The sequence below is a fragment of the Vigna radiata genome, chromosome 4 (genome assembly GCF_000741045.1).
Source record: "Vigna radiata var. radiata cultivar VC1973A chromosome 4, Vradiata_ver6, whole genome shotgun sequence".
In the NCBI taxonomy this organism is placed as follows: Eukaryota; Viridiplantae; Streptophyta; class Magnoliopsida; order Fabales; family Fabaceae; genus Vigna; species Vigna radiata.
This window is the reverse complement of record NC_028354.1, coordinates 9,155,594-9,183,370: the sequence shown is the minus strand read 5'-3', so window position 1 is coordinate 9,183,370 and position 27,777 is coordinate 9,155,594. Positions and strand designations below refer to the sequence as shown.

Here is a 27,777-nt window from a genome sequence, read left to right as displayed (position 1 = left end):
TTTAAATAATAGGAACGTTACTTTTGTTTTTTGGTATATTTGGAAATAAAATAAATATTAAACATTTACTAGCTTTTCTTTTGGAAAAGTAGCAGAATAGTTATTTTTTGTTTGCTATATGGAAAATAAGATATGTGTTTAAACATGTCCAAAAACACGTATCTAAACAAGCTAATAAACAGAATCAGATAGAATTAATAGAAAAAGTCAACTGCAAAAGTTAAAATAGAAAAAAGTAGAAAAAACTAAAATCAAACAAAATGTTAAAATAAAAGCAAAATAAAAAAGAAAATAATGTATAAATAAACAAAAGTAATGGTAGCGGTGACATTAGTAGAAAAAGAATAACCAGAGAAACCTGAAAAGTTGAAGCAGAGAGAGATGAGAGAGAGGTATTGTTACAAGGAAGTGCTTCCATTCACTGCAATGGTTGCCATAGAGTGCTCCAACGTTGGTGTGAACATTCTATTCAAAGCTGCAACTCAGAAGGGATTGAGTTATTATGCCTTCATCGCTTATTCATATCTCATCTCTGTTCTCTTTCTCCTTTTGCCTTTGCCCTTCGTCTTTCGATGGTTCTCTATTACCTCTTCATCATTCAAATCAATTCTTCTATTCAATTCGATACCATTCTTCATCTTCTTTCTGCATTTCTTCAGGTCAAGAGGCCTTCCACCGCTCAACCTCTCTCTCATCTCAAGAATTTTCCTCCTTGGAGTAATTGGGTATGATCAAATTATGCAGTTTTTTACCCTATTTAGACAATTCAGATCGGTTTGAACTAGATTCCACACGTAATTTTCCTCTTGAGAGTAATTGTAAAATTGCAGTTTTTGATGATCATGTGATTCAAAATGTTGATGTTAATTTTTGCTATTGCATTGGGGAGTGAGCAGAGTGATAGCTCAACTTTCTGGGTACAAGGGACTGAATTACACCTCGCCTACGCTTGCGTCTGCTCTCAGCAACCTCATACCAGCTTTCACCTTCATATTGGCGATCATTTTCAGGTGCATTTCTCGTTCATCTTCCAAACTGCCAAAGTATCACTCGGTTATTTCAAAGGTTTTCAAGTCAATTTCATATAATTAATCACTACTATGGATATTTTTTTGGTGATGTGATTGTTTTAAATTATTAAATACATTATTTAAATTTATTGAATTTTTTTATTATATTTTAAAACTCTAAAATTAATATATTTTATAGTTAGGAAAAAAAAACAGTAAAATTCTAAGAGAAAATGGAAATTCGTATAATTAAAGAATTATGAAACATCTGTACGTTTTGACTTGCCTAAATATGAGAAGAAATTTTCAAAACTTAAATTATTTTCTCATCAATTAAAATTAAATTATACACAGATTAACTTGTAAAATCTTTCTTGTTTCATTTAAGCTCAGATTTTTAATTTATCATAAATTATATTTTGTTTATAATAAAATTATTTAATTTTTTCGTATTTTTTAAATCTTTTAGGATAAGATTATCTTAATAATAATTTAATGTTAATAAAACGTTTGGCAAATATTAGACTGGTATAGTGTCCTATCAGAAATACCAACTTTAAGTGATTATACATAAGTAACCTAAAATTTGAAATAATAAATTAATTTTACAACGTTGTTTTTATTGTTATTCGTTACATCTTATCAACATATATTCATTTAAAAGTTATGCAAGTTTGAAAGAGTTTTCCGAATTTTTGTGGGGTTTTGGTTTTGTGATAATTTCTGTATGTTCTCCGTAAAGGTTAAGAAAAAATTAATTTCCCCACCACCATTAACTAAAAATATCTATGGTAGAATTATTTTTTAATAAACTATTATATTAAAATAAAACATAAATTTATGCGATTATAGGATGAATGTAAAAAGAAAAAGTAATATGAAGAAATTACCATTTTCTTATACGGATTGCATATATTTTATACTAATATGAAGAAAATAAAAACACGTTTATAATAATAATAATATAAAGTGGAGGAAGCACGCAACTATAATAACCAAGAATTATACCACTAAACAGAGAGATATATGTGAACCTTAACAAATCTAAGGCCCTTTATGAGTAAGTCCAAAAGCTTTCAATGAATAATATGAATTATGTCCTTTTCACATGTATATTTAAATTCAAATTTGGTAAACGACACTATGATGAAAGTAGCATTATTGATGACAATCAATTTGGACCCCACGGACAAGATATTCCTTTGAGATATGTTTGTTTTTCTTAAAACAGACTATATACATTTTTTTTTATTTACTTAGTTATTACATATATGTTACCTGTTTTAGTTTTATGTGTATCGTCATCACTCCTATTTACATAATCTCTTTGATTAAACTTTATTATAGTAGGATAACAATTATTAAAACATCGTCACTTGTGTAAGTAATAACTATGTAAAAATTGGTTAGCTCACATTTTAGGGTTCTTATAATGTGACATGAAATTTAAAAGATTTTACACATTGGTTTCACAATTATTACAAATTAATAAAATGTTTCCTTTTTATATAAAGATTTAATTATTCATTTAATAATTGGTTTTGTCGAAAAGTTTAAGTTGATCATGCAGAAGTTTTTGTATCAATCTTGATATTTTTTTAATGAGATTTAATTTAATCATCTTCATTAATAATATATAAACGGTATTAAAATGAGTATTAAGTGTCAATTTGTTCTTTTTTTTAAAAAAAAATTCATGTATTATTTCAATTTGAATGTCAATTCTAGAGTCTCATTTTAATCTTAATTATTGTAAAAATAGAACAATATTATTTTCTTTAAATATGTACAAATATTTTTATTAGATATTTTTTAAAAGTAAAATAAACTATACCAAATTGAAACTAAGAAATAATATTTGAAAGGAATAATAATAATTATATATATATATATATATATATATATATATTGAATTATTTTTGAATTTGAAGAAATTATAATATTTAACTTATTAGTTTTAATTTTTTTTCATGTTGTATTTGCATGTTTTGTTTCACATTTATTTAATAACTATATTCAAACTTGAACTAACATGATTTTTAAAATATTTATATATTTTTTAAATTATTCAAAAAATATTTAATAAAAATTTCAACTTTAATAAAAATAATAACATAAAATTTATACAAAAACATGCCATAATTTAAAGAAAAATATCATTGTTCAATTTTTACAAAAATTGAAATTAAATTAAAATTTTGTCACTACTATGACATATTAATATTATCATGTTATATTAATAATGTCAAGTCATAGGGTCACGTGTTACTTCAGTCACGTATTACTTTAATATTGTAACACTATTCAAAAATAAAAATAGAAAAAATAAAATAAAAGTTAAAAAATTGAAAAAAAAAACACAAATTAACTTGTGATAGTGAATTAATTACTATTTACACTTTACTAAAAAAATAACCAAATTGAATAATTTTTAAAAAATCAAAACAATTAAGATGAAAAAAGAACCTACAAAATCAATTTAACTATTTTCAACAAAAATAAAAACCAAATAAATAATTAAATCCGTATAAGCAGTTTTTACATATACGTCACGTTAAATGTTTCAATAATTAAAATATATAATAATTGGTTACTAAAGATAAGAACTCCAAAATAAATAACTCTTATTAAAGATTTATTTCATAGAAAACAAATTAATGCAAAGAGAACGAAGGGTCCATTCTAGACGTCAACGGGTGTACGATATTATTTATTAAATCGTGGAATATCTTTGAGCAAATTTTCGTATAAAAAAAACTACCGAATGTGTTTTATTATTTGTCTTACATTTAATATATATATATATATATATATATATATATATATATATATATATATTATTCTAAGAGTTATGGTTTTAATAAGATGTTATTAAAATTATTATATGTTGAACGATTTATTTAATTCTCATAATTCTGTTTAGAGTAATGCTTTAGTATATGTTAATGTTGTTAAAATTACTGTGCAAGTTAATATAATTTATTATAATAAAGATAATCCCTTAAAAAAAAGTAAAAGCATGAACACAAATATCATTAGTTCAAGCCAATAAATTTAAGTATGAATTAGCCTATGTTAGTAACCTCAACATGTACAGTAGTTTATTATTAATACATCAATGTTGAATAAACTTATGCTTTCACTATAATCTTAAAATAGCATCGAGTTATACAATTCAAATTTATTTGAAATTATTTCATTTATTTTTAAATTGAAATCTCTCCAGATCGAGTTCAGACTAAGTCGATCAAGTTGACCCTTAGTTATTAGCTTTGAAAAATAATTTCTCCCCATATGAGATTCTTCTATTTATATTTTTTTTTACCTAAAATCAATTTAGAAAAAGATTATGAGATAAATAATAAAAACATATGTATTTATTTTCATTTGTTCACGTGTTTTAGTTAAGTTTATGAACTATATATAATTATAACTTTCAGTATTGTTACCATTTTGTTTTTCACTACTGTCACCTTTTCTATCCTAAACCATGTTCATGGTCCATTTGTTTGAAGGATGGAAAAGGTAGCTTTGAGAAGCTCAAGCACTCAGGCCAAAATCCTGGGTTCATCCGTATCCATATTAGGTGCACTCATAGTTTTACTCTATAAGGGTTCCATAATCCTTTCAACTTCATCTGCAACACTATCTCATACGCTTCTTTCTCCAATGGAATCTACATCACAAACAAATTGGGTTCTTGGTGGATCCCTACTTGCCATTGAGTATCTTTTGGTTCCAATCTGGTACATTGTTCAGGTATTAAACACACTCACAAAGACTAAAGCAAAAAAACATATATTACAGAAAAGAAAAACTAAGTACAATTTCTGCTGCTTGGAAACAGACCGATATTATGAAACAATACCCAGCAGAGTTGATTGTGGTGTTCCTGTACAACCTGAGCGGGACTCTGATATCTGCTCCAATTTGCTTACTGTTAGAAGAAAATTTGAGTGCTTGGAAGATAAATCCTGATGTAACATTGATGGCTATTGTATATTCGGTGAGAAGATAACACAAATTTAATTGATACAAGTTAAGGAAATGAAATTGAAACTGATTTTTACTTTCATTCATGCAGGGTTTCTTTTGCACAGGCCTAAGTAGTTTGGTTCACACTTGGGGCATTCATCTTAAAGGCCCAGTTTATGTTTCAATCTTTAAGCCTCTGTCCATTGTGGTTGCAGCCGTTTCGAGTGTCATCTTCCTTGGTGATGCTCTGTATTCTGGAACGTATGGATTTCGTTTCCTTTTGTCCTTGTTGGATTTCAATTCTGCCAAATTTGAATCAATTGAAACTGTCAGAGGACACGAATATTTGATGAATAAAGATACTTATACAACATTTTTTAAGAATTTGAACATGTGTCGTGATTTGAACCAATCACTTTTGCAATGCACTTTTGACATCTGCGTTTTGTTTCAAACTTTGTAGTGTTGTTGGAGCAGTGATACTCTCGTTTGGATTTTATGCTGTGATATGGGGTAATGCAAAACAAGATGAATTGAGTGAGGACTTTGACATGCGTCCTTCATCAAGTAGTAAGAGTCCTTTGTTGCTGAGCTACAAAGGGAAAGATAACGAAGAGACCACCCACTGTTGACTAATGATTTTCGATACTGCTTTGTCAAATCTAATAAAGTCTTCCACAAAAGTAATATGTTGTTTGGTGAGAAGATGTCCCTTGTACAGAATTTACAAGAATTTAAATATATTGTGATTTTGTTTGAAATAAAATATTAAAAAAAAGCTATTGTCTCATTGTGTATTTCTTCTGCATTTGAGTAAGAATCTAAAACATGGGAGTAAGATCTTTGTCAAAATTGGTTTAAATAGAATTAGGACTTGTTATTTGTCGATCTTAGGGCTTAATAATAACTAATTCTTTGAGAATTCTAAGACCTAACATCTTTGGGCTTCACCTTATATTTGCTTTATGTTATTATGAATCTAATATATGTTACTAACATCCACTACATCGATAAAGAGATTTTTACGTTCACGAAAAAATTATAAAAATGGTTTAAATTAAAAAAAAAAATGTGCAGAAAATTTTAATTAAAAAACTTAATAAAGAAATTGTGTTTCACAAAATAAATTTCTTTAGTAAAAGAAAGGTTGCATTTTATACTTAATGTTTAACCAAAAAAATTCTTAAACACTTTAGCAAATAGGCAAAAACAGGCAATACTAAATATAAATATACATATACATATATATATATATATATAATATATATATATATATATATATATATATATATATATATATATACGGGTTCGCTAAGTTTTTCAGTTGGTACATTTTAGCAAAGTGTGCCAAGTATTAGGTTACAAAAATGTTCTTGTTAAAAAAAAACACCAACTTTAAATCCAAGGATATTTTAATAATTTTAAAATTTAATTTAAAATAAAAAAAATAAAAGGTAGTTAGTAAAAATCCTTATTGGTCCAAAGAGAAGTTATTAGTTTTTATTATATATTTTTTAAAAGGTGGGGTTTGCTAATTTACATAAGAAGGTTTTTCAATTGGTACATTTTAGCAAAGTGTACCAAATTTTAGGTTACAAAAATATCCCTGTTAAAAAAGAAAACCAATTTTAAATCCAGGGGTATTTTAATAATTTTAAAATTTAATTTAAAAAAAAATAAAAGGTAGTTATTAAAAATCCTGATTGGTCCACGTGTACGAGAGAAGTTATTAGCTTTTATTTTATTTTTAATTTTAAAAAACAATTTCCTTTTATTTTATTTTTTATTTTAAAAAACAACTACCTTTTAAAATATATAATGGTTTAGGGTTTAGGGTTTAGGATTTATAGAAACCGTCTGGGTTTATAGAACCTGTCTGGGTTTATAGAACGGTTAAAAAAACAACTACCTTTTATTTTATTTTTTATTTTAAAAACAACTACCTTTTAAAAAATATATAATAAAAGCTAATAACTTCTCTTTGGACCAATGGATTTTTAATAACTACCTTTTATTTTTTTTATTTTAAATTAAATTTTAAAATTATTAAAATACTCTTGGATTTAAAGTTAGTTTTCTTTTTTAACAGGGACATTTTTGTAACCTAAAACTTTGTACACTTTGCTAAAATGTACCAACTGAAAAACCCCTTTAGTAAATTAGCAAACTCATATATATATATATATATATATATATATATATATATATATATATATATATATATATATATAAAAGCATGTTTAAAGTAAATAGGCAAAAATTTGCCTAACATTTTAGCAAAAGATAAAACATTGTGGATGTGTTATGATGACATATCTCTTAGACATAATGGAGTTATCTGTGGAGAGTGAGTCCAAGCTTTTATCATCATGGATCATTAGTGAGGTCTTAGTAGAATAAGTTTATTTTGAATCTTGTATTATAGACCTAGTAGTATAAAGTTTTCCTTTGAACATATTATAATAGGCCAAGTAGTTTAGGGTTTCTTTTAGGCTTGGGATTGTAGTGTAGGGTTTTGTGCCTAGAGGAAACGGGTCCTAAGGAGATGCATGGGTCTAGGGTAAAAACCCTAACTTGGAGTGTAAACATTTTAGAGGAAGGGTAATCCTGTGTGTACATGAAGAGATAGATTTTAGAAGCTTGTGGACCATTGGCTAGAGTGGTATCAAAGTTGTTCTCTTTTGTTACATACATGCTCTTGTCATGTGTCCTTATCCCAATGGAGAGAATTTATCCTTAGTAATGGCCATGTGTTATGTTCTTAGTGCAGAGGATTCACAGTCATGTGTCTTCCTCCTAATGAAGAGGATTTTTTACCTTGGTTTTCAAGTTAGAATATTAGGGTTTTGCTTATACATTTTGGAGACACATTTAGGGTTTCCTAAGCTTATAAGTGGAGGTGTCTTCCCCCCATGTAAATTCACTTTTAGATTTTGTAAATTATGTTGCCAATTTGTGTCATACTATTAACTTAGTTCACCAAAAGCTAGAGCACTCCTTCTTAGTTTTCTCTAGCCACATCGCTTTAAGAGTTAGACTAACCTCTCATGAGAGCACTCTACACCATAAGCTCATCAAAGTTGAGCCAATACACCATCACACCTATAGCTTCTACACACCATCTCACATTGGGCTCACACACCTTGCTTGAGTCATATAGTTTGGAAGAGGAACCTACCATTAGTAGGTATCAAAGTTTGGTTCTACAAGAGCTAAGTTTCTTGGTCCTTGAGTATCTTGTTGCCTTTATGCGTTGTCGATTGTAGTTGGAGTGGCGAGAACGTCTTTGGGTTCCTTTCGCTCTATTCTTGATTGACCTGCTCTAATCTTCTTGAGCTTTGCGTTAAGGGGAGCAATCTTGTCTCTCGTCCAAGAATTCTAACGATCCTCCTCTTGTTATTAAGGTCAGTCAGTCTCTATTGGAGCTCTTGCAAGTTGGTTTGTTGATGGGTACATAGGGCCTCGACCTTAGTGTCATGTTGCTTACATTGTTCATCATGATGTTGTATGAGCTTGTACACTTGCTGGTGAAGGGTTGTCACCTGGTCGACTTCTATCTCATGGGAGAGTGGTGTGAACCTTCGGGTGGTGACCATAGAGAGGTGAGGTTAGAGAAACGTTTTACTGGGGTCCATGTGGGCATCAATAATATTACTAAGATCTTGAGCGTGGACTTGCGGATAAGTGACAATGTCCAAATAGTGATTTTGAGAGCTTTCGTCATTTGGAAAAGGTTTCCTTGCTCTTGAGAGTAGGAGATCTACCTATAAAAGACTCTCTGATGTTTAAATCAATAAGAGAGTTGGTAAATATTATGTATCAATGTTTATAATAGTTAGTATTCCTTGAAAAATATTAGTTGTATTTATAAGATCAACATAAGTCGTGTAATAAATAATAATAAAATGATAAATAATAACCAACACACTAAATTATCAAAATTTAATTATAATATATGAATATACCTCAAATAGTTATAGATTTAAAGAAAACTTAAATTACCTTATTAAATCGTATTTTTTTAATGTTTATTTGACCTTAGAGGAAAAATAATAACTATAGATATTAAGCAAAATGCACTACTTTATAAGATTTCACGTGCAAAAACTATTAAGACATAAAAAAGTTGTTTTTTTTTTAAGAAAAAAAACTTGCGAATAAATGATAAAAAAAAATGAACACAATTTGAGAGAAAAAAAAGGAAGAAATGCAACCCTAACAAAAAAGCTAAGTGAGAAAAAGGTGAAAAGAAGGCGTAGAGATTATAACACTAAGTTGATGTTAAGTGCGAGTGCAAGAAGAATTCCAAATGTAATGTTAAATCTGAGGAAGAGAGAAGAACGCCAAAAAGTAAGGATTTTTGAGAGAGAAAGAGAGGAAGAATGCATAGCTTAGCGAGGAAGAAGAAAAGTTATTGTCATGTGTGAAATCCCAATGAAGACGTCTAATAGAGATGAATATAAAATTCTACTCTCTAAACATCTCTTCTGTATCAGAAAATGTATACCCACGTGTGGAAGATGAAAGCATTTTCTCTCAAAATGTATGCCCACATTTCACAGAGTGGCATTGCCCAATGTAAGGATTATGTAACCACGTTTCCATGTTAGTGTGTTTAAATTTCTCTCTTTAATTAGTTGTGGTAATTTAGGATTTCTTTTGGTTGTATTACTTTTATAAACTTTTTTTTTACTGTTTAAAGTGTATTATTCATTATTTTATATAAAGTGAAGAGTTTGTTGAAATTTTTTTCTTTTAGTTAATTGGGAGTAATTTAAGACTTTTTGATTGTATGACTTTTATTTTTATTTTTTTTAATTGTTTAAAGTGTATTATTCATTATTCATATATGTGAGTGGAGGATTAATTATGAGACGCAATTGATAAAGTGAAACAAACTACTATTCTCTTATTTTTGAATGTGTTAATAATATTTGTGTACTTAAAGTGTCATACTTAAACACATATTTATTTAGGGAGAATAAAGTTCTCTTATTCAGAGGCTTTGCTGCAAAAAAATATTTTAAAATAAATTGCAAAAACGTTTCCATAAATTGTCTGGTTAACCTTAAAAAAAGTGTAGGGTATAAAAAAGATAATGATAATTTCACAACATTTTTTTATAATATTTTTAATATCATCTATATCATTTTATAATTGGTCCAAAATTATTTCACAATCAATAATAATAATCATAAATACTAATATGGACCAATCACAAAATGATGACATGTAGATAATGTTAAAATATTATAAAAAAATGTTCTCAAATAAAAAAATAGCACTTGATTTTCTATTATAATTTTAAATTATCACAAATATAACTTCAAACAAACTTATCTTCTTGAAGAAAAAATGTTATTACAAATAAAGAAAAAGTTCTTTTAACAACACATTTTGTAGGTGAGAACTTCTGATTTAGTTAGTTTTAAATATTTCGTTTCAAATATTTTTTCAAACATAAATTTAAATAGACACGATGATATATGTTGTGTTATAAATTATTAAAAAAAATTGCCAACATATATCCTACAAATAAATAGGTCAAACTTAGTTCAGTCTGTCATCTATTTACAATTAAATAGAATTGAGGAGCGTTTAAATTTGGTCTGAGGAAGGTTCGGTAGAAAATGGCGGGAAGGGGAAGCGATTCGCAGAAACAACTGTTGAGCCTGATCCGCAATTTCGCCGCTGAGAAATCTCAAGGAGGTAATTCTGTCGCTTCGTTTTCAATTTCTCAATTTGACGGAAGAACAATGACAAGCATTTGATACTATTGTGTGTTTGAAATATTGAATGGCGAAGAACGAAGAGTGGTGACTCTAAGAAAACAAATCGCTAAGCTCACATCGGAACTGAGCATGGAATATGAGCAGCTGGAAAAGGCCAAGCGCTGCAAAGAAATGGTCGAACAGGATCTTAAAGGCTTCGAAGTTCAATTGATGTTGAGCGAAGCTTCGAATCAAACACTAGAGGTTACTTAATGCTTAATCTGTCTGTTTAAACAAATTTTGCTATAACAATTTTAGGACAAAAATTGAGACTAGCTTTTTCCTAGGTTAAAATTAACTTCTACGTTCTTATTTTTCTCTCTGAACTTCTTAAAGAGAAATTTATTAAATCAGAAAGTTCTTTCCCATCTATTCTCTCACTTTCTTTTAATAGAGTTGAGTTGAACATGCAGGCGAGGGTATCTTTAATTCAAGACCAGATCTCTGCCGTTGGATCTGATTTGGAAACTCTCAAGGTAACTCGTTCTCGCCGTTACAATGGATTTCAATTTTGTTGCTCTATAACTTGTAACTGACCTTTTTGTTTATATTTTGTGCTCTTGTGATCAGTTTGAGGAAGCAGCTTTGCGGTAAGACGTTGCCACTTTCTTGTGTTCTTTTCACGATTTTCCAAGTTAAATTGTTGCGTCAATAGACCTAAAAATCTTCCATGTGTGTTTGCAGAGAGCAATTTTTCCACAACATGCTTCATATGAATGGCAAGATAAGGTTGTCGGCGTTAATAAAAAATGGTGCATAATCGAAATTTACCATTCATAATGGAAATAACTTTAGCACATATATCCCTCACTAAATGCAGGAAATTCCAAGAAAGCATCATTATTTGCGACATTGATGCAGTAGATTGTACTGCTTCTAGAGGTACTATTATTCTTTTCACCGTTATAGTCTATGCCTTTATATGTAAGAATACAAGTCATAAATACAGAGCTGAGGATTCTTGTGTGGTAGCCTTTCTAGTATGAGATTAGTTTTTACTTAGTTTCGGTTCCTTGTCACAAAGTTCTCTTGCCATGTTTGGACAAGAACCAAATTGTATTTTTTTAGTACTCATGTTAGTGACCTCAAGCTATAGTCTCGTTTGTAAATCATTTTAATTCAGCAAACTTCTTTCGTCCAAAATTTCTGCCGATAGTTATTACTATCTTTTGTATCTCAATAAAAAAAAAATAGGGATATAATAAACATGAAATAAGATTTTATTCCGCTCGTATCAAATTTTAATGCACATATGTTTTATAGGTAATCTTGGCAACACAAATTGCTATATATATGCACACACGTGTGTGTGTATGCATGTATTTTTTATTCTGATTTTAGTGAGGATTTCTTCAAGCATTCACTTCTCTTTGCCTACTTTCGAGTTGTATTGGAAGTGTTTGATCCTTGGCAGTTTCAAACTTTATTCCTGCCATCTAGTCAAGGGAAAAGTCAGGAACAAGATCCTGGCTACCCATACTGATAGTGGCCTCACCATAAATTGGCTCGCAGCACACACTTTCATGCATGCCTACAATTTTCATCACATGTACGTCACACTACCCCCTCCTAGTTTCCAATAATATTATTGATGATCCTGCTCCCCCCACGGGTAGCTCCTGGATCTGCGGTAGTAGTTAGATATCGTCATTTCTTTTCTCTTTACTTTTGAATTTTAACGTAGTGTATTCTTATACAATTAAGCTTTTCTAGATAAAGACTTTTGCCTGGAAACTGAGGATCCAGTTTGATATTGTTTTAGATGATTCACAAGTAATAATTAAAGAGAATGATGCTGAAGTTGCTTTATGTGACCTCGAAAGTACACTTTCAGAGGTGATATCTCAAATTGCTAAAGAAAATGAGGAATACCAAGAAGAACAAAACATTTGTAAGAACGTAAGTTGATAATCAAATACTAGAATGTCTAGATTCCTTTGCTATCATTATTTTCTTAGATTTACCTCTTTCTCATGATATGGAGAACCTGTAGGCTCAGCAGCAATTGATTGATTGTGAAAGAAAGGTGTTTGTAATGGGCATGATAGTCAAGGAAACAAAAGAATTGCAGGATCTGACCATATATCCTTACAAATATTCAGTTGTTTCAATAGCTTTGGCAATCTCTTCTGCATATGTTATGCAATCTCTTATTCATGTTATGAGTTTGTTTCATTATCATGAAAGCACTACTTTACGACGCACGATTGCGCTTGACGTTGGTCATTTTAATGGGAATGTTTCATTATCATATAAATTAGAATGCTCCGTCAATAAAATCTATTTAATCTTTTTTCATGTTAAGCTGTAGCCTAGAAACTATAGGAGGCAAATTTGAGTGGTGCAACAGTGTACTAACCAAAATCCAGCTGATCATTATCTAGATTTGTCATTCGGTAAATCAAATAAAACATGAAAACAAAAAAGAAACGTAAATTTTATTGCCAAAAATACTGTGCATCCCTCTTCCAAAACATGAAAAAAAAAAAAGAATCGAAAATTTTATCTAATTCGTGTGATCTTAGTATCATTAATGTAGTTAAAGGATTTTAATTTATTAGCATAATTGGAACATCTGTGTTATGTACTTAACTGGAAACAAGCAGTCTTCTAAATTGGAAGTGGCATACAGTTCACTTGGTGAGGAGCTACAAGCGAGATGCATATGTCCGAGTTGTCATGTGGACAATTTGGATTCTTTCAGTGAAATTCTGGCAAATCTGGAGAGATGACATTTTGTAAGTAATCTACTTCACGACCAAACAATTAAATTGTTGCTATTATCGCATTGGAGTAATACCGAGGAACTGAACTCTGCTCACTTTGTGTGGTTTATTCGGATATAACTTTCATTCTTAAGATAAATGGCGACTTATTCTTGTCAAGCAGAACAACTTGTAATGCATTATGCTAATTTTTCTCTTATTTTGGCCTCTTATACTGTGTTAGCCACTGATCAATAATACATGTCAATTTTATAATTTCTATGTTGTAATAGTTTGTATATTTTCCAGATTTTAAATAAGAAATTCAAACTTGAGCATTCAAATTTTTAAATTTTTTTAAAATGTTTGAGCATTCAATATTTTTACATGATAAATTTGAACTTTCAAAAGCACGATTCAATTCAACTTTTTTGCACCTTACAAATATATGATCCATCACATTTCCTTTTACAATTTTAATTTGTATATAAACTTTAGATAAAATACAAAATTCATAATAATTTTTTTATTAAAATATTTAACAGGTAGCTTCCCTATTAAAAAATCGTGTAATTCCCTACCTAGCAAAAGCGAATATTCGTGATTAAAATTTGGAGATATATTAAGATGCAAAACCACAGATTCAAAGTTTTTTCCAGGTCTATTTTGACGAACATGAGCTTTTAAAACTCTTTTAAGGGAACTTCTGACAAATACTATTTGTTTTTAAAAAAACAAGAATGCATTTTTAAAATGTCATCTCAAAGGTCAACCATTTCTCTTGAGATAATCTCACTAATCTATCCATCTGGGTGAAAAAAAGAAAGTTAATGATACAGTAAACAATACACTAACTCCACCCGAATCTGGACATTTACAGCTCAATAACAAGAGGCCGTAATATAAAGGAAGAAAAATGTTTAGATGTTGTTGGTGAGGTACTATTTTTTCTCGCATTTATCTGTGTGTTACTGATAACCACCAGTCATTCTGAATCTTGAATAGATGGAAACGAATAACGCTATGGAAAACCAGTTGAAGTGCCAAAGTTTCAGCTCCAATAAGTCAGCGAGGACAATAAGTTCTACTATGGAGCTCACAAAATTGTAGCTTAGCCAAGGTAGAAACAAAATACCGGGTCAGTCATAAACCATTCAGAGCCACTTTGTTGAAACCTAATTTGCCTTGCGTGTCGATGGTACTGCTGAATTGCACTGTATGTCTTTTGTGTATGTATTTGTGAGGGCAAAGAGTAACAGAACGAAAACAACTTGGGCACTCATGATGCCAAAATGACTGATACTATTTCCAATTTCCATCCAACTTCCCTTATTCCTAACCTGTCAACCATCAAACTCAGTACTGGGATACCGTATATATATGTATGAACTATTTTGATAAACAAATAAAACGAGACAGCTAAAACATCACTATGTTGTTCGAATAGGTATGCATAGACATATCTATACTAGTTAACATTTCAGGACTTGATTGAACAAATATTCACGTAAACAACAGGCACCCCAAATGCAATCCCTGTATTACACATCCTCAAAAGTCAGATAAAGATCAATTAGAACCACAAAATAGAACCTTCATAAAGTATTGAATATTTATGGATTAAGGATTAAATGTATCTGACTTCAAAATATTTAGAAGAAATGTTAACTTAAAAAGTTTGTTTACTCATTCGGCACTTCTTGAATTCAAAAAATGCCATAACAATTCCCTCTATTACAATAAAAATATTATTTAGAAAAGTACAGTAAACCCAGGTCCAGAACCTTCAAATTAAGGGTGATTTACTTTACAATGTACAGTACCATTGTATATTCTTTCCCATATATGGACCAGAGAATAATGTGTTCTTCACAGCCCAACTTTTTACAATGTCTCTATATCTATCTATTCTAATTTTTAAAACTTTTCATTTACAACAGTAACTCAAGATACAAGCTGAGTGGTCAAAATGGAAAAATACACGATTTTTTTTTTATATAATTATAGAAATAAGGAGCTGATTTATATAATTAGAAGTATCTAGATTATAAGTGTATTATTTAGGAACGTTTTTATTTATCCTATTATATCTTTATTATCAGAGGATATCAAATCTCTTCTATTTATTGTATTGGTTCCTTCTCAATGTAAATAAAGCACCCATGCTGTCTTAGAAGCACAATTTCAACTCAATATTTCTCTCTTCCCTATAGTTTTACATGGTATCTAGGGCCCTTTTCAAAATCTTGTTAACCCCTGTAGACCCCCTACTTCTAAAGGAACTTTTTTTTGCAAACCTTTCTCCTAGGTTAGGTTCGCTTTCCTAGTTTTGGTGCCACCTTCGACAGGTTTTTGGACAAAAAGCCTGCACTATCCAACTGTCCAAACATCATCATAAACGTCATAATAGACATATACTGTAATATTTGAAGATTGACATTTATTTGAATATGCCAAGACAGCAATTGATCACCCAATTTACTATTCATATATTCCTTTCCAATCTTGAGTAAGATCTCGATTTTTAATACCATGCAAATAAATACAGCAATGTACATCAGTAAATCCAATATTATGCAAAATCCACAAATTTCCTAGTGCTGGATTTGAAGATCTTACGGGCATGTTGCGAATGAATAATACTAATTCAAGAGAAAGTGTTGTTCTGACAGATATTTAGGAGGTAACAGAAAAACTCTAAACATCGTTAGATATTTGCTTCCCTATTTGCCAACAATTGTTATTTCCTTTTTAAGCATAGTCACTTATCCTAGAAAAGGGGAATTAGAGTGAATACAGTCCTTTTTTTCAATTTATAAGAAATTAAAAGGAAGAGGGTGAGTGTACCAGGAAGAAGAAGTGAATGGTCATCATATCTGAGAACAATATAACAAGAAAATAGCATCCCATCCTTGGAACTTGATTTAGTTTGGTAATCGCACTAAATGCACATCTGCAGTTCAGTCCATTGCAAGCAATATAAGATAGAAAGTTCTATAAAATATTTAGAATGTTGGTGAAAATCAAAAAGCCCAAGAAATTGCTAATATTGTAAAGTTCAATAACAATGCAAAAAACACCATTATGAATTATGGAATTTCGAATTTACAGATTTACCACTGAATATTCTTTCTCCCTCTACCTTGTTTCGAAACAGAAAATGTTAAGAGATTTAGCAAGTTTTTATCTATTTGGTTAAATAAAAATGAGATGTATTCAGGATGCACGATGTACAATATTTAGCAACCGATCAAACTAGGCAATGTAATTATTCTCGTACCTTTGGGTACCCACCCTCTGACCGATTTTGATGGGTTCCCCTACTTTGGTTTGGGACAAGTCCATGATAAGTTTTTCTCAAGTTTCAATGTGAACAACGAAGGTAATGGTGATACTCGTTATACATATTTAAGGCTTAAATATTTCCAGCCCCTCAAATTTAAAGTGGCTTGCTTTGGTCCATCTATCCCAAATAGCATTTAAGATTTTGCTTACGTGCCCAAAAAATTACAAGTCATTTACATAACTGATCGGAAGAAGTGGCAGCTATGCTAGTGTTAGGTTAAACTAGTGAAACATAAGTAAAAGGAAATGTAAGGCCTGTACTCCAAATTGGTTCAAATAGATACAAGCAGGAAAACAACGAGTAGGCTAGCTGCACCACTCTCAATACCGGTGTGCTACAATTAAGCTTGGGTTGTGTATACACTGTGCTCGGTTCCTATCAATAACAACCTACTTAGGCATCTACATTTTTTTCATCAAACAACCAAACCATGCATTGTTTTCCTCCTATCAACGTATTCACTTTTACAACATTAAGATAAGAGATTAAGGATTCTAAAACATTCTTTTTTTCAAATTACAAGGACTAAAAAGAAAAATTTTAGATTTGAAGCCCTGAAAAAGAACATATCCCAAATTTGAAGGACTAATATATTTAAACATATATTTAATTATGTGTATATCTTGCAAGATTTGATTCCTCCACTATAGGTCGTTTTGCCTCAATCTCTTGAGTGTGTTGTGATTGTTGTTTTGATGTTCCGTTAACTGTAGTTCTGATCTAGGGTTTCTGCCCTCAAATTAGTTTTTTCCTCCTCTGTTTGGCCTTAGAATGACTTTTGGTTTTGGAACACCTTCTCTATCTGCTACCTCTACCATTACTTCTGCAAAACTCACTTAGAAAAACTATTTATCTTGGTCTTCTTTTATGGAGTTATGGTTTCTTGGTCAAGGATACCATGATCATCTTGAACAAGATATTTCCACCGTACCCGATGAAGCGAAATCTCAATGACAGAAGCTTGATTTTTAATTATGCGTTGTCCTATGGCAATCTGTCGAACAAGAGGTCTTAGAAATTTTGAGACCTTACAAAATGTGCTCCTCCTTTTGGAAAAGAGCACATATATCTTTGCTAATAATGTGCAACGTCTATTTTATGCAACTCAAAGAGTAACTTCCCTCAACCAAGCCAATCATGATATGGTCGCTCACATAGGAAAGGCTAGTGCTGTTGTAGAGGAATTGAAGATTTTCTTTGTGGTTGATTCTTTATAAGGCATAAACAAGAAGCTTGATAAGTTTTACATGGCCTTAATTCTAAGAAGTGTACACTCAGACTTAGGTCATGTTCGTGTTCAAATGTTAGCTGGTGATCAAGTCCCATCAATGGACAGCCTAGTTACTCGACTTCTTCGAGTACCTTCATTAGTTAAAGAGTAAAATTTAATTGATGGTATTGAAACATCAGCTATGGTAGCACCACAAGGAAGAGGAGGAGGCAGGATCAACCGAGGAGGACGTGGTGGTCGTAGTATGCATCCTCAATGAACATATTATAAGAAAATAGGCCATACTCGAGAAAAATGTTATGCCTTGCATGGAAATCCAGACAAAGTTGTTCATGTTTCTAAATTTGATGATCTAGAATCCAGAATTTCAAATGACGAGTACCAAGAATTTTTGAGGTACAAGTCTGGAAAATGTTCTAATCCAGGCCAATCCTCCTCCATGTCCAATGTATCAACTGCCTGCATATCTTAATCTGTGAAAGATCACAGTCCATCGATCCTTGACTCAGGTGCCTCAAACCATATCTCTAGTAACATTCCTTCATTTTCTTCCATGTCCTCTCCAAAAATCTCTCATTTCATTACCACTGCCAATGGATCCAAAGTGGCATCTCAGGGAATTGGCAAAGTTTCCTTATCTCCTTCACTAAATTTAAATTTTGTTTTGTATATTCCTAATTGTCCTTACAATTTAATCACATTGAGTCAATTGACTCGTTCCTTAAATTAATTTGTAACATTTACTGCTAATTCCTTTGTTATACAGGAACATGGTACGAGTCGTCTGATTGGAAAAGGACATGAGTCTCAAGAACTTCATTTCTTAAAACATGGCTCTTTAGTTTCCTGTTTTACAACTTCATTCCCAAAACTTTTGCATGATCGTTTGGGCCATCCAAGTTGAAGATGATGGTTTCGAGTCTCAAGAACATTCAAGTCTTAGATTGTGAGTCTTGTTAGTTAGGAAAACATGTTAGATCTTCTTGGAATGGACTCTTAGAAGTTCCTGACAACTCTATGGTTGTGGTTATGGTCACAAGTGGGCTTTGCTAGAGCTAAGTGTGTAGTACTAGTGGTGGTTGTTGTAGGGTACATCAATTGTCCTTAGTTATAGGCCAGATGGACCAAGTCACAATCAAATTATGACAATAGGGTTGTTACACTCTTCAGTAAAAAGAATTGTGCACCGGCTATCAGCTACATTTTTTGGTCTAGTGATAAATGCTCAACCTAACAATTGGTATTAGAGGCAAGGGCGCATGTTTGATTCCTAGTGGACCAATTGTTCAGGGGTAGATTGGTGCATGTGGTTGCACAATTATCCTATGCATAGGCTAGGTGGATCATGTCACAATCGAAGAATTTGATTTTAATGGGACAATTGCTAAGGGGAGATTGTTGCAAGGTGCATCAATTGTCCCATCACATAGGCCAAGTGGGCCAAATCACAATCGAATTATAACACTTGGGCTATTGCAATCTTAAGTAGAAAACATTATGCCCTAACTATTAGCTATAGATTTTCGCCTAGTGGTAAGCACTTGATCCAATAATTGTGTTAGCACATGACAACATTGTTGCCAACAAAAATTTTGATGTTGTGAGTGCACCTTTTTGGCCCACAAGTAATCTCAATAGTGATGACAAGATAGAAAACGGCAGTGGCAACAAAAACAAAAAGATATAGAACTTTAATACCAACTTGGATTATGTAGGGAAATGAATAACTATGTTATTGATAACAATTACACCAATTACATTTTCATCACTATTTATACCAATCAAACTCTCTAAAATAATGAAATAAATATATGTTGAAATGAATAAAAATATTCTAAAGATATTTTCTCCTAATCAATATCGAGATTACTTTTCCTAACAATCCACTATTTATGACAATAGTCACATCCCTCTTACCCCGTCTGTTGGTTCCCTAGAATTGGTTAGCCAAGAATGCTTAAGGAATTTTCAAATTCACATGACCAAATATTTAGATCCCTTAATCGGTTTTAGCACATCTCTTGTGAGAAACCCAAATTTTTCTTTGCCTTCCAAAATTAGTCTGACAATTTGGGCTCATCTTGGGTAGTTCTTCTCATTAAGACGCCAAAGGGGATAGAAAGATTTCCTAGTCAGTTAAACCTAGGGCTCTTATACCAAGAATGCTTAAGGAATTTTCAAATTCACATGACTAAATATTTAGATCCCTTAATCGGTTTTAGCACATCTCGTGAGAAACCCAAATTTTTCTTTGCCTTCCAAAATTAGTTTGACAATTTGGGCTCATTTTGGGTAGTTCTTCTCATTAAGACGCCAAATGGAATAGAAAGATTTCCTAGTCAGTTAAACCTAGGGCTCTAATACCAAGTAAAAGTTAAAAAGGAAGACTTTCTTGTACTATTCAACAACAAAAGTACTACTTACATAGAAATATTACAGCAAAGTTCATTCCTTGATTCAAAGAATAAAAAAAATAAATCAAAGTAAAATAAGTAATAGCTACCATATTATTTTCTTAAAACAACAAAAATCATATCCCTGATTTTGCAATATCTTTAGCTCCTGCATGTAAAAGTGGCCCACTTTCTTACAACACTTTTACTTGCTCAGGTTCTTACATTTTATTGCTTGCTCCTTCACTCACTAATCACAATTTGTATTTTGGTCATGCACTCCTTGAATTTTAGAACCTTTCTCCTAAGGAATTTGGACCTTGCACATGCAATTACATAGAGATTTGTTAGGTTTCGGAAGGAAGATTAAATTTAGATGAGAATTAGAGTTTTGGGTTCAAAGGGTGATGAAGTGGGTGAAATGATTTTATGTTTTGGAAAGCTTGGTGCCTTTAGATTTGAGAACTACATATGGGTAGCTTAGACAAACAAGGTTTGGAGAGAGAGTTCTATGTGCCTGTTGAAAGTCTCACATCAACTAGAGATGAGGCCAATTTAAAGTATATAAGAGAGTGAAAACCTCACCTTACAAGCCAGTTTTGTGGGGTTGAGTTAGGCTTAAAGTTCATTTCTTAACATGGTATCAGAGTCAGGTTAGAACATATCCTAACGATATTTGTTATTTGCTGGACATATTGTTCCACCCGCGACCGCTATTAGACCACCCATTAATATCTAGTCTCATGTTCAAGATGTATTTATTTTGGTGTGAGAGGATGTATTGGAAGTCTCACATCAACTAGAGATAAGACCAATTTAAAAAATATAAGTACGTGTAAACCTCACTTTACAAGCTAAATTTATGAGGTTGAGTTAAGTTTAAAGTCCACTTCTTACCAGTACCTATGAACTGAACATTAGAGGCAAAGAAACCCAACCACTGACAAGGACAATGATGGGTACTAATTGACATCCTTGACAGTGATAAGGACAAGAACAAAGATTTGTTGAGGATTAGGGTGCAGGGGCAGCGAAATCTGCTTCCTTTCCAACAAGTAAAAATCAAACCTTGAAGGACATATAAATCTACTGTGGGCAGAATTGTTGGTATTTTGTTTTTAAAATAATAAAGGTGACAAAAGTTTGTATAACCACATATCATGCACTTGAGATGTTGCACTTATAGTAAAAGAAATAAGACACTGATTTTAAGAAAATCACGTCCCAGAAATAATATTGTGGAATAGTTATAAATAACATTACATGTAAATTTGCAAATGCACTTACATAACAAGCATGAAGGGTATAAATAACTTGAAGATAAGTAGCGCTGCCATAAGGAAGGGCTGCATTAGAGAAGAAACATATCAGGTCAAAAAGTTTATTAGTGATACTTAAGATTTCAAAAGAATTTTCACTTACACTAAAGATGGTAATGAACCGATAGACTGATGAAATCTCAAAACTAGCAATACTTGCAAAATTTCCGGTTCCAAAGAAGGCAACATTGAATAAAACCATCTGCATGATACAATAGTTGGTTTACATGTAAAATCAACCATCAGACTATCGATTACATGAAATTTTTTGTAATTACTTATTTAGAGCTCATCTGATTTACATTATGAAATAAAAAAGTATGCATAATTCTAGATGCATTAGTTCAACCTGAGTCTTAATAAACTCTACAAGGTATTAGCTAAATGAAAACTACATTTTCTTTTACTAAGTTTTTGTATACTTCTATTACCGCTTATTCGGGTTAATGATCGTTCAGAGAAAAAGCCAATGAACCAAAGAGAAGTTTATCATGTTCTAATAAAATCAATTTTACACACCCACCAGATTGCAACTGACAGCTATAAACAGCCTTGAGCTAATAACTGACTTGAGATAAATTAGGTGTATGAAACCTAACCAAAACACACTCTCACACAACAAAACACAAAGATGAATGAAAGAATTCTTCTTATTTCACAAAGAATAGACACTGTACAATGAATGGGCTAGGAGCAAAACCTCCTTCACAAGGTTCAAAGAACTTGTCTATACACCAAATGTCCAAAAGTCCCTAACCACTACACAACAGAGACTATTTAACCCCCCCCCCCCCCTGCTAAAACAGTTAGGCTATTTGATTATTTTACCTTCTTTTGTAAACTAACCACTGCTTATCAGTACAGCTGTCAACCTAGAAATATTTCTAACAGTAATGACAACAATGATAGCAACAATATAGTGGTAATGACTAGAGACAGTGATGATCATCACATTGAAAGCAATAATGACTGTTGTTGCAATAGTGGTATTAGTAATGATGGCGACAACAATAGTTGTAGTATTAGTGTTAAAGAACCAAGAAGTTGTAGTATGGAATTCTCAATGGTGACAACAATATTAGTATTGTAGTAGCTTTGATAATTGGTTTTTAAGGGTGAGTTCTCCAAGTAAATGGGTGTTATTCTATTATCAAATGTCCGTAGTCAAAAAGTAACAGCGTGAATGAGGAAATGCATGACTACGGATGTAAATTGGTTTTCAGTATTTTTTTTTTTCAAATCTCAAGGTTAACTAAGCTTTAAAACAAGGAAGTTAAGATTTAACAAGTTATATTAATGAGGAAAAAAGACTGGAAAGAACTAAACTTACAAAGACCAATGGGATCCTTGCATCAGATAACTGCAAAGATCTATAATCAGATCCATGGATAAGATCATTAGTGGAATCTGAAGATTTATTCACAATATTTAAGTTGAGAAGCGTATTTTCAAATAATATCCATGCCATGAGTACAAGAGCAAGTGCAGCATAGAATATAGCTTCATATCTGCACAAGTTTCAAGAGGTACAGTTAAAGACAAATGCATCAAGACATCAACAAGACTACAAAAGCAACTGAAGAAAGACTGGTAAATGAGATAATACCCAATGGAGAGAAGAAGGAACGGAGGTGCAAAGCCAAGAAACATGGAAGTAAGCCGAGATAATAGGCTATTTTCAGAGAACAGCGGGAGAACCATTGAAAACCCTGAAGAATTAGTCAATATCAATCAACAACAGATATTGAATCAGCAAATTTAAATATCTCATGTACAGGTAATTTATTAATTAGAAATTATGTTAAATATGTAAGAATGTAAGTATCAAACAATCCTACGAGTTTCTAAAACTGCAAATTTAAATATCTCATGCACAGGTAATTTATTAATTAGAAATTATGTTAAATATGTAAGAATGTAAGTATCAAACAATCCTATGAGTTTCTAAGACTTTATTTGAAGAGTATTGCTTGTAGCTTTGAACATTCAAATGCCAAATTGTATAGCGCATACAAATATATATAATAGTTGAAATCTATATCAATTACCCTAACCAAATAATCCCCATTGAATTTGTCTGTTAGGTATGTTAAACGAAACTGATTTCTGATATTTGCACTCACGTGAAAATAAAATAGAATTTCAAGTCTCGTAGTCTCGACCCTATTTCAAGCGAAGGAATTTTTGTTCAAACGAAGATACTACATCTAACGCTTGTCTCTACCAAATTTTCACTGAAATGATGGATTTTTTTGCTCAAGTGAGACAATTTTCACTGAAATTATTTCTTTCTTTTCTTCTTCTGTGTTGTTTATTTGTTTGTTTTAACATTAATTAATTTAAATGTGAATGTTAACAAATGTGATAAGTGATGAATGAATGAAGTGTATATGAACGAGAGTGTATGATATGGTGTGTTGAGAACACAGTTATTTTCAAAGAGGGAATACTATGTTGAGATATAGGTTCTGTATTTGTTAGGAAATGGAATGTTTATGTGAGAAGAAAATAAGGGAGAAAGTAGTTAGTGGTTGGGTGGTTTTGAGGAGTTAGTCTTCTGTATAGGAAGACTGTATATAGATGGGGAATCCTATGTCCTGGGGATGTTTTTTGGTCTGTTTGAGACATTAGACAGGATTGTGAAGAGTCCTGTGGAAAGGGATACATTGTCCCTTGGCTTGGTACATGTTGTTTTGTCATCCTAAATCAACAATACATGGTCTTTTTAGTGAATTAATGTGTGTGAGTTGCAATTATCAAGTTTCTACTATCAAGAAACGAAACAATTGGTCCAACGAGCTAGATTGATAGGTATTGCAGACCTATACGAATGCAGTGGTTAAACTGTAAAATGTAATATAGCATTAACTGAGTTTCCTCTTAAGAGAGGACCCAAACAACATACAACTTTCTGGTTATTAGAGAGAACCAGACTCTCCCTCCCTAACCTTCACAAGTTACAACTTCACAAGTTACAAATAAAGATAGAAACTGCTAAACTGTCCATTCTGACTTTATAGAAGCCAGATGCAACTAACTACAGACAAGTACCTACCTTAGAGACAGTTAAAACTGTCTTTCATACAATAAACTAAATCATACAGTTTTCATTCTACTGTAAACCTTCCCTCCTACTATATACTTTCCCTTTGAACCTATCATAGACCCAGAAGAGGAAAACAATGGGAGGAAGAATAGCTTCCTTAGAGAAAATGACCAACAATCATGGGAGGCTCATTTTGGAGATGCCAGATAGTTTCCCAGAAATTAAATAATTGTTACATTTCAAGAGGAGAGAAAAAAGCATCGAGAAAGGTGAAAACTCCAACAATGGAGAAATTGAAGTCGTGACCTTAGTATATGGGAAATAAGTGTAACAGCGTTGGAGGAGGATAAAGGGTTAAGAGAATTGACCCCAAGACAACAAGTTGAGTTAAAGGAAATTTTAGAGGAATGTAAGGAGGTTTTTCAGGAGGTGTTGGAGCTCCCACATCAGAGAGAAATGGGTTGCAAGATTCCCATCAAGGCGAGAGAAGATCCCGTTAATGTAAGAGCCTACGGGTATCCCCATAAATGGAAGGCGGAAACTGAAAAACAGGTGACAAACATGCTGAAAACAGGCATCATCAAGCAAAGTAAAAACTCATTCAGCCTAGTGATCTTGGTTAAGAAGAAGGATGGGAATTGGAAGTTTTGTATCGATTACAGAATGTTAAACAAGGCCACAATACCTAACAAATTTCCCATACCAGACATTGAACAATTATTGGATGAATTGTATAGGGCTAGAAAGCTAGATTCTTTCCAATGGTGGATCTCAAGGCAGGATATCATCAAATTTGAATGGAAGAAGTCGATATCCAAAAAACAACTTTTTTGACCCACCAAGGACACTACGCCGTTTTAGTTATGCCCTTTGGGCTAACAAATGCTCCTGCATCTTTCCAACGAGCTATGAACACTACATTTACACACGTATCTAAGGAAGTGTGTTTTGGTTTTCTTTGATGATATACTAATTTCTACTCAATCTTGGGAGGAACACACTACTAACCTAAGACAAGTGATGGAAACTCTAGCAGCAGAGGTTCTTGCAAACAGAAAAAAAAAAAACAAGTGGTGAGGTACTTGGGTCATGTGATTTCCCAGAAAGGAGTTCAAATGGATCCCAAAATAATTGAGGCTATTCACCAGTGGCCCACTCCTAAAACAGCCAAGGTCTAAGGGGTTTTCTAGGTCTTATTAGATATTGCAGGCATTTTATAAGGGATTATGGGAAGATTACTAAGCCATTTGTTGAAAGTCCCACGTCGACTAGAGATAATGCCAAATTATAATATATAAGTGAGGTGCAAACCTCACCTTACAAGCCGGTTTTGTGGGGTTGAGTTAGGCCTAAAAACCCACTTCTAACAGTAGTATCAGAGCCCATGGTTCGGGTCTGGTGACCGGGCTCAGACGAGTACGCCCCCCCATGATCAGGTGAGCCAGGCAGGAGGCCAGTGGCGGATCGCCGGATGAATCATGAGAGGCGGGGAGAGCAAGAGAAATGCTCAGTGTTGTGACCATGGATCGTGAAAGAGGGCAAAAGAGAAATGCTCCGTGTTGACCATGGTGTACTCGATGATGAAAGGACTTCCGCAGCGAGGGAGGAAGGAGACCATAGTCCTTTGTTTGAGGGAGGACAATTTATAATATTTAAGTGGGGTGCAGACCTCACTTTACAAGCCGGTTTTGTAGGGTTGAGTTAGGCCTAAAACCCACATTCTAATATGGTATCAGAGTCATGGTTAAAGCCTATCCTAGCGAGTTCTAAGTGGGCATTTCTCTTGCTCTCCCCGCCTCTCATGATTCATCCAGCGATCCGCCACTGGCCTCCTGCCTGGCTCACCTGATCATGGGGGGGCGTACTCGTCTGAGCCCGGTCACCAGACCCGAACCATGGGCTCTGATACCACTGTTGGGGGGAGGTTCGACACACACATAGAACTCCACACATGGTAAGACATTGTCCGCTTTGGGCCAAGCCCTCACAGGTTTGCTTTTGGTACCACTCCAAAAGGCCTCTTATCATTGGAGATATCTATGTGTATATAAACCCTTGACTAGTCCTTCTTTCACTCAATGTGGGACTTTGTTTGCACTCCAACACCATTGACAAACCTCCCAAAAAAGGGAAATTTTAAGTGGAACAAGGATAGTGTCAAGGCCTTGCAAAGTCTCAAGAAACCATGACAACAACTCCAGTGTTAACTCTACTAGACTTCAGCCAAAACTTCTTCATTGAATGTGACACCTCTGGAAATGTGATAGGTGCAGTGTTTTCTTTAGCAAGGCTCTGCCAAATTCATCTCACAAAATCCATCAATGAGAAGGAGTTGATAGCTTTAGTCTTAGCCATTCAACATTGGAGACCATACTTATTAGGGCTTAGATTCACAGTGTACACAAACCAAAGGAATTTGAGATATATACTGGAGCAACGAATAACAACTCAAAATCAACAAAAATGATTGGCCAAAATGTTAGGGTACGAGTTTGATATTGTGTATAGGACAATGGCTTCCAACAAAGTGGCAAATGCCCTATCAACGAGACTAGAGAAAGTAACAAGAAGGAGATAGAGTTTAGGGTCTTGTCCAAACCCTTTTGGCAAGATTTTCGAACCATAACAAAAGATTTGGATGAAGATCTTGTGTTGTAGAAGATTAAAGACAACTTAACTGCCAATCCGAAGGCACATGCAAAATACACGTTGAAACATGGAAGACTGCATTATGAGGTCAGTGCCTTGGAAAGATTGACCAGCGAACAAGGTAGAGCCATAGCCAAATTAAGGGAAAGTTTCCAAGAATTGAAAGAAATGATAAGAGAATATTATAAAGTATGAAATAGTAAAAGAGATGAGGGGAAATCTCCCTTATGTGTCTGTGTATACACATAGGGTAATGTATTTATAATAATAAGAGTGTGGGCTAAGCCCAAATACAAATGAACATGTAAATGAAATAAACACAATATCTAACA

The 27,777-nt window shown here is 32.4% G+C and overlaps 3 protein-coding genes across 4 annotated transcripts in view; 2 read left to right on the top strand and 1 right to left on the bottom strand.

Annotated features, from left to right (window-relative positions):
- Positions 1-334: 334 nt before the first annotated feature.
- LOC106758741 (WAT1-related protein At4g15540) lies at positions 335-5,791 on the top strand. The gene is made up of 7 exons (XM_014641716.2): positions 335-575; positions 660-725; positions 897-1,010; positions 4,526-4,769; positions 4,858-5,016; positions 5,095-5,246; positions 5,449-5,791. Exons 1-7 carry the CDS (start codon positions 382-384, stop codon positions 5,615-5,617), a joined length of 1,098 nt encoding a protein of 365 aa, XP_014497202.1. The 5' UTR covers positions 335-381; the 3' UTR covers positions 5,618-5,791.
- A 4,760-nt stretch (positions 5,792-10,551) lies between these two features.
- LOC106759252 lies at positions 10,552-13,869 on the top strand. Of its 2 annotated transcripts, XM_022779772.1 has the most exons (9): positions 10,552-10,694; positions 10,791-10,960; positions 11,170-11,232; positions 11,327-11,346; positions 11,441-11,485; positions 11,577-11,638; positions 12,519-12,655; positions 12,750-12,838; positions 13,359-13,869. In XM_022779772.1, the coding sequence occupies exons 1-9, from the start codon at positions 10,616-10,618 to the stop codon at positions 13,486-13,488; spliced, it is 795 nt and encodes a 264-aa protein (XP_022635493.1). In that variant the 5' UTR covers positions 10,552-10,615; the 3' UTR covers positions 13,489-13,869. The 2 variants fall into 2 exon arrangements, with proteins under 2 accessions (XP_022635493.1, XP_022635492.1); XM_022779771.1 differs by having other exon boundaries at positions 12,750-13,444.
- Positions 13,870-14,180: 311 nt separating this feature from the next.
- Positions 14,181-27,777, bottom strand: part of LOC106759251 (GPI ethanolamine phosphate transferase 1) — a 33,492-nt gene continuing 19,895 nt past the window's right edge. The window contains exons 13-18 of the mRNA XM_014642330.2: positions 23,357-23,459; positions 23,081-23,258; positions 21,854-21,952; positions 21,719-21,777; positions 16,309-16,414; positions 14,181-14,801 (exon numbers count right to left, since the gene is read on the bottom strand). Of these exons, the coding sequence (XP_014497816.1) occupies positions 14,637-14,801; positions 16,309-16,414; positions 21,719-21,777; positions 21,854-21,952; positions 23,081-23,258; positions 23,357-23,459 (710 nt within the window). The 3' untranslated portion in view covers positions 14,181-14,636. The remainder of the gene's footprint in view (positions 14,802-16,308; positions 16,415-21,718; positions 21,778-21,853; positions 21,953-23,080; positions 23,259-23,356; positions 23,460-27,777) is intronic.